We start from the raw sequence: 7,935 nt of genomic DNA, 5'->3' as shown, positions 1-7,935 counted from the left end.
CTATAATGAAAAATATGTGTGTCTGTTAGATTCAATAACAACAAGCTTGGACTGCAAGCCAAATGGACATTCTGAGAAGTGTGAAAGGAAAATTGTTCCTGTGATATCCATGATTTCATTAGTTACTAAAAGCTCCAACATTTTCCTTGTTCCATTTCGCCAGTCCAGTTTCAAGTACTTCATAGATTTAGATTTTCTGAGATAAGAAAAACACTAGATGGTTAACAGTATGCCGTTGGTTCATAGAGAAAGAATCTTCAAAGAAAGCTCCTAAATTCCCAATGGTTAATAAGTTTTGAAAAATCGTTTCGCACAGCTCTTTAGAACCTTGGATATTACAAAATAAGAAAATGTGTAAAATAGATTTGTGGCTTAAAAGTTATTAACAAATATTAAAGAAGAGTTTGGTATATTTTTTTAATTTGAAGGAAAATTTTCTGTTATGTGTCTAACATGATACTTCAATAAACGTTCGGCAGGACCACAAATGTAAAGAACCAGACTCGAGCTTATGGAGGTAAATCAATGTTAATTCGCGAGCGACGAAAGCAGGTATAGTCTCTTGTGGCAAACAAAGTGGCTGATTTATGATGTAACCTACATTTTTAAGAGCGTTCTTAGCAAGATTGGAAATGTCTGTTCGTCCTATGTAAGATGCTTGGGGTGAAAGCAAATAAAAAGTCTGGGATATGGAAGGAGGAAATAGACCAGCAATCGAATGGAGAAAAGAATTCCCGATATTCCCATTGGCCTGTTATTGACTGACGATATAGATAAAGCGAGGATGTCTTTCATTTTTGCAGGGGAGCATCCAGCGGCAATGCAGCACGGAGGCCAACTCAGACTTGGGAATCCACCCTTTGTGATGTTTCTGGCTTCGATGCTGGCCTTCCTCAATCATGGTCACTGAACCACCTCAGTTGATATCGTGACGCGACGCGACACTCTTGGCACCACTGCCCGCTATCCGCTTTCCGGCTACCGGACAGACTGGTATCTCGCTGATGTCGTCTACAGTTGAAATTGCCCTGTGCAAATAACTCTCGTCCGGATTTCCAGAAAAGAGTTTTCTCATCCTCGCTTCAAGTCCAGAGGAAAGTTTACTCGGCAAGGAAAATTCCCCAATTATCGACTTTAAACAGATCGAAAACTCTAGCCAAGCTGGAACCCTTAGATTAGACCTTATATTATCAAAAAAGAACAATCTTTTCTTCATTAAAAAAGAGCCCTTTTTCAAAGTCCTAAAAGACTCTTGGAACTAGAAACTACATTCAAGAGGTTCACTGATCAACTTTCAGAAGTTGATGCTTGAAAAGGTTTTGTGAACTTTGCCCTATTTCTGAGTAAGGGTTTGCTCAAGAATGATCGAGGTCTTATAAGCTTATTTTGTTCTCTTTATGATGAAAGCATTTAAGGTGATTGGAAAATATTTGGCACATTGTACAAAGAAGGTATTTTTTGGTTGTATACTTTATAGGTCAGTCCAAAAAAGTCGCAGGGAAATGACCTTTAAGACCAATATTAATTTTAATGTTACAAAAAGAAAATATAAAAGCTCATATTTGATTGATTTTGTGTTAGCTACCATATATGTTTAAATGTTGGGAAGAAATTTGTTTCGAAAAAACTATCCTTTTAAAAAGTGCAGCGTACGTTTTATGTATGATTTAGTAAAAAATACTAATACATGGTCAAAATCGGTTGATTTATTTGGCAACCAAATGCATTAGTTAACGACTTGAACAGTAATTTTCATCTAATTCATATTTAAAAAGTAGCAAGCACAGAATTGAGGAGTGATAAATCCACTTAAGTTAATTTCGCAGTATTCAGGGATATTATACTTTGAAATCCGTTGATGAAAATGAAATTAAAAATGGGCTATTATAATCAGTCCTGATGTTGAATTAACAAAATGAATAAAAGCATTTTTATTTAATACGTTCTTAAAGTTATTAATAAAATTAAAATTGATTCATTCACTTTTGATTGAGTTCACTGAATATTTATGTTCTAATCATATTTTACAGTTTCTACTTTATACATGAAATCAAAAGGTAATTTTATACATTATTACTATGCTCTTAATTATGAAATAAACATTTTAAAGTATTGTAAAATTATATATTATATAAAAAATATTGAAAAGTAATTATGAATTTTACAAAATATATGCATGTTTAACAAGTTGTCCATATTTACATTTAATGAATCTATAATCGGAAATTAATTCTTTTTGAAGTAATTTTATTTTATGGATACATCCTGGAAATGAAAAAAAAATGTTTTGTGGCAACTTTAATTTGATAACCGTAATGAGGACATTCGAAATATACAAAAATAATCAATATCTCCATGTTTCTTCTTTAAAAAATCGATTTATCACGTTTTGTTGGGTAACTCCTCAATTAGCCTAATATGATATACGTTTCAAAGATCCAAGCTTAGAATATTTAAATTTCTAACTTTGACGTTGCAAACTCTTGTGCTTAAAAGAAACAGTTGAAGGTTGTCACGAAAAAAGTACGTAATGCCCATAAATTTTTTTGTTAGGAAAGGAAAAGTGTTTCTGAAATATTTAAAGTTTCTATTATTATTTTCTATTACTTATTTATAATTTTTATTTATAAGTTTCTATTAATTAAAGTGTTTCTATTATTTAAACAAAAAATAAACTATATTCGAGAATTGATAGAGTTCTATAGGTTTATAAAAAAAGTTGGAAAAGGTAACTTTTTGAGACGAATTTCGCCGAATATCGTCCTCTGTTATATCTATGCAAGTGCAATGAGAAATTGATTTTACTAGTTTTTTTTTTCAATCGCTAATTAACATCAAGTATACCAGTGAAACTCCGAACACATATTAAGGGAAAAGAAGGGTCAACAGTGAGGATATATCATTAAAATAATTTTAAGCTTGAAAAAGTTGTTTAATTATCAAATCATTCAAAAATTAATAGTCCAAAAACCAATACAAGATTTTTTAATAAAAAAATTATAGCTGCATTAGATTCAGCTAAAAAAATACATAAAGTTTACGGGTTTCACCCTTTTTTATGGACGCTATTGGTAACGTAGTATAAATAAATAGTCACATGGTATAGAATTCATATTCATTCTATATATAATAAATCGGGCAGAATAAAATATTTTTCAATACCTGAATCTTTTGCCTTATTTTCCGCAGAATGAAATGGCGCTTTCAGTTTTTCCGTATCTCGCATATTAAAAAGAAAGGTAAATAACCATTTTTTAACACATTTAAAAATCAAATTTTTTCACCGCAAAGTGAATGGGAAATTTATTACATTTTGAAGTCAATAAAACATGTTTTGAAAAAAGTTTCAGTAACATAGCTGTGACCACTCTTTAGTTGATAACAACCCCGGCCAATTAAAAATGAAAAGTTTGAAATTGAGCAAATATTTTTAATTTTACTACTTTGTAAAAATTTTATTGCTCAAATTAAACTCTTTAAAAATCACAAAATTCAATTGGTAACAGCCGGTGTTAATTTAAAATCTGTAATATTAGAAAATAAGAAATTTAATTTAGAAACGTTGAATAATTTTACGTTCTAAAATGCAAATTAAAGCTATTTTGATAAACAAATATAAAGAAAAGAAAGCTTTCTATGCAGTTAAATAAATTTCTATGTTTCAGTTGGTACAACAAAAATATAATTTTTGTTTCATTCTATCATAAGAATCATCCATATTGTAAGAAGTTTAATAATGAAAAATTAAACTCGAAAAACTTTGAAATTAAAAGCATTTAATTTTGAAAATTGTATAATACCAAAAATTTATAAAAAGTTAAATGGATTTTAAATGGAATATTTATAAGTTATAATGTCAAAACTACTTGAATTTTTTTTGCTCTTTAAAACCCTTAAAAATAATTCCTTATTCAGAAAACGTTTGGCGTAAACTCTATTTCTAAAAGTGCAGCAAAAATTAGAAAAAATAAAACGCAAAAAAAGGAACTGTGAGTATATATGGTGTGAATGTACGAAGAATTTACGTTGATCTCTTTCCACTGAGCTTTTCTTGCTGATCTAATAACAAATTTTACAATCACCAAAATTCTTTCGTCGTAATAAAATCTACGGCTAGAATCATCAGAAATTATCTCTGAATGCAATTATAGTTTATTATGTTTAAAATATTGCAAAACTTTCCAAGTGATAACTAAAATTACGGAGATGATTTTCATATCAATTAAAACGACCAATTTCATCCCTATCTATAATTTATTTAAATAAATCCTAGTTTTAAATATTGTGCAGTAATAATGAAATTTTGATAAAAGAAATAGCTAAGTGTTTCGGCTTTGCTAGAAATCTTTTTAAAAATCTTCAGGCTCGTCAAGATAATAATTTAATTTTTTAAGATTAAACGACTTTTTCGATAAAATTAAGTAGAAGATTCTTAGATTAACATCTTTTTCTAATTTATTAGGTGTGTTTTTAAGATGAGCGATTATGTTGTCTAATTTTTTGTTTAAGTCAGGTTTTTTCGGCGATTTAATTACTCTACTTGAGAAATGTACGCGTATCTTTATTCTCTGCGTGACTCGTTCCCAATAGGATGGTTCAAAAATGCATTATTGCATTTTTTCGGGCTAAAGGAAACGATCCCCTTAATTCGGTTCAAAATACGAAAAAAGAAATTACATATTTTTTTCTGAAATTTTTACTTAAGAGGTATCGCTGGGAATTCAAAATATTCCATGTAAAATAAATAGAAAAAAATAAGTTTGTATAGGGATATAGGAAAAACTCATATGATTCATACTATAGAATCATTCGATGGAAACTGCTCTACAAGTCTTGCCACTTTCCCTGAATATTTTCTCAAACCCACATAAGTTATTCCAAAATGCAAAGTCAGAATGTCAAAAAAACAAAAATGTCCAATTTACTTTTTCCGATCTGAAATCGAATCGAGGGGATCGTTAACCTCGATAAAAAAAGTTATTTTGAACCAACTTAGTTCACAATCCTGTAGACAATTGTAAAAACATGGTAAAAACATGATTGGAAAATTGTTGTAATTTTCGGATCTACGTGAATCGAGAGTTACGTCACGTGAGAATAATTTAGATACCGTTTATTTTAATAACTGCCAGTGTAATTTGATTTTAAAATTATTGTTAACTGCGGTATACGATGATTAATTTTAAGTCCCGGAGGTGGTTGTAGGAGATTGAGAATTGTACAGACTGACTTCTCCGAGATCGTCCGTTTGTTCATAAAAGTATTTGTTCCTGGAAAAAATGTTGTTTTTATTTCTACAATATAACGTTTATGATTTGCCTAATACTTTATTTTTCTTTAAAAATGCAACGGAATATTATTGGTCACATTTTTTGTACACGAACAAATTTTTTATGTGAAGATTCGTTTAAAGTTTCAGATTATTAACAATGATGAATAGTTTTTCTTAAGTACAGTTCATATGTTCAAATCTTTTAAATTTATTTTATTTAAAGGTTATTTCTAGAGATGATTTATATGCTTTCAAACTCAATTTTTTGTTTACCTTGCTTCCTTAATTTTTTTCAGGCTTTCACAATTTATTTGTATTCTGCTAGGATCAGGAGTTGAAAAGGTGCTTAGCTCGATGAAGAAGAAAGGCAAGACTGGTAAGCTCAACAAAATATATTTTTATTAGTATTATATTTTAATTCGATTTAAACAAGTAAAAACTTAAAGTATATTTATTTATCAAATGAAATTGATAAAATATTAAAAATTCTACTTCTTAAAAAGTACGAACCAATTTGAAATTAGGGACTGGGTTTTAAAGGAAATCAGGGTTAAAAGTTCAACTACTAAAAACTTCTTCCATGAAATTTTCTACCGAGGAATGCAAATCCTAATATCATTGCTTCTACTTTAGTGCATATTACGAAAGTTTTAACCAAATTTTATAGATCATTCTTTGTGGCTTGTAATTAGTTTTGGGTGCATTTGGTTTCCCTAGAAAGCAAATTATGTTTAGAATTAGGCATATATAGATATTTATTTATCTTCTTATAGGAATTTACGTTCTCATCGCATTAAATTTTCTGGAAAGTTTTGAAGATGGTGTAGCCCTTCAAATTGCGTTTTCAAACAAATTCTGATCGGAGGAATTTACGAGGATTTCGTCTATAAATCAGGTTTCAAATGCACCTGACGTTTGTGGAATTTTCCCGGAGAAATTTCTTGATTTTTCCTAAATTTCTGTACCTCTTAGAAATTTCTCACTTCTTCCGTATCTCGAGGCTTCAAGAAAGAGTGGCAATTCCAAGTGACTCTGGATATCTCGTTTCCCGAAGCGACATAAAGTTTGAAGTCTTTGTAAGTTAGTTTCGTTTTCCTATAAAAATGTGAATCAGATTTCATGCAAAAACTTCTACGGCACAAATTAAAATGTTGAGTAGGCTAGTTTTAATTTAAGCAATAAATCTTTCAAAAATATATATTATTTAAATTATTTTAAATGGCGATGAAATTGAAAAGGGAACGTCCATTAATTAGGTTATTTTTTAAATTTTAGACCCAACAGATTCCAGGAAATTATATATATATTAAATTGAATTTTAGAGAGCCTTCAAAAATTTCACATGGTTTAATAAGATTTCAAAAGTTTAGGGATATAACGAAGGATTTTAACGGATGTTTAAGGATTTTAAGGATGTAAGAGCGACTCCCTCGGACTACAAAGGATTTTAAAGTATTTTATAAGTAATGGAAGGGATATATAGAGATTTCAAAATATTTAAAAAGAAGTCACGGAATTTCAAAGGATTTCAAAGATACCAAAGTATTTTTACGAAGTTTGAAGAATGTCAGGGGTTTTAAATAAAAAGCCTTCAAGGAATCTAAAGAGGTTTTCAGGAAGTTTAATCGGGCTTAAGAGATTTTAAGGTATTATGCACGATAGCCATGGAATTAAAAGGATTTCAAAATTTCTCAGTAACCAAACTACCCCATTTTTTTTTATTTATCCGTCTTTTTTATACAGCTAGGTTTCAACATATTTCGAGGCCTTTTAAACTTCATTATCAGGGAAACTTTCAATAGGAAACTACTAGAAAATATTTGTATCTTATTATGATATTAATGAAAAATGTTGATATGAATTTAAATTTACCTATTAAGATACTATTTACATTTGTTGATCTTTAATATTAATGAGAACTTTTGTACATATTTAGACTTCTTAAACAAAAATCCACATAAATTAAAAAACATTACTCTTTCTTATAGGATTAAAAAAACAATTGTTTATTATATTTCTTTTTTTTAATTAAATGTATTATTTCCCTTTCTATGTATGTGCAATACCTCCATGGACAAATCTTTTAAGTTTGTTTAACTGTCAATCTGTGTAAAATTTATGATGAAAATAAAATAAGGGAAGCTTCAATTTTAATCTTTACTAAACAAAAAGTATCCTTTTACGGAGTTAAATATCAATGAATACAAGAAAAGTCATTATAATTTATTAAATCTTCATCTTAGAGGACCTGAAAGTAAAAATTCAATATTTTGAATATATTCACTGTATACATTCGTAAAAATATTAGTACAAAATTTAAAAAAAATGAGAAAAAAATTAACCTGATAAGTTATCATTAAATGTCATAATTTCTTGATAAATAGTGTCATTAGTCTTAAAAGTTCAAATACTCCTAAATTTTCTAAACTGTAACCCTTTTATGTCTTTTCCAAATTGTAATCCGAAGAATTTAATTCTCAATTTCTTTAACATGAATTAGTACTTTTACTTTGAGTTGGACTAACTGAAATTCGCTGAAGAGAAAAGTGGGACAATTGATAAGATCCCGACACGTATAAAGGATTTTGTTAAACGTGATTGGAGTAACGCTTTATACATAGGAGATTTCAATTCCAAACAAGAAAAACCGTACGTGCTGATTG

The 7,935-nt window shown here is 29.0% G+C and overlaps 1 protein-coding gene across 4 annotated transcripts in view; it reads left to right on the top strand.

Annotated features, from left to right (window-relative positions):
* The window catches only part of LOC117177149 (protein amalgam-like), a 260,532-nt gene extending 254,385 nt beyond the window's left edge, over positions 1–6,147 (top strand). The window contains exons 7-8 of one of the 4 annotated variants that reach the window (XR_004467668.1): positions 5,569–5,648; positions 6,046–6,147. Coding sequence is in view for 3 of the 4 variants with exons in the window: in XM_033367651.1 (XP_033223542.1) it covers positions 804–910 (107 nt within the window). In the remaining variant the exon portion in view is untranslated. Of the gene's footprint in view, positions 1–803; positions 2,008–5,568; positions 5,649–6,045 lie in introns of those variants that run through there. The other 3 variants (XM_033367653.1, XM_033367651.1, XM_033367652.1) reach the window with 3 other exon arrangements.
* Positions 6,148–7,935: the final 1,788 nt, after the last annotated feature.

Source organism: Belonocnema kinseyi, chromosome 7, assembly GCF_010883055.1.
Source record: "Belonocnema kinseyi isolate 2016_QV_RU_SX_M_011 chromosome 7, B_treatae_v1, whole genome shotgun sequence".
In the NCBI taxonomy this organism is placed as follows: Eukaryota; Metazoa; Arthropoda; class Insecta; order Hymenoptera; family Cynipidae; genus Belonocnema; species Belonocnema kinseyi.
Note: the sequence above shows the minus strand (reverse complement) of the source record. Positions and strands in the feature narration are given on the sequence as shown.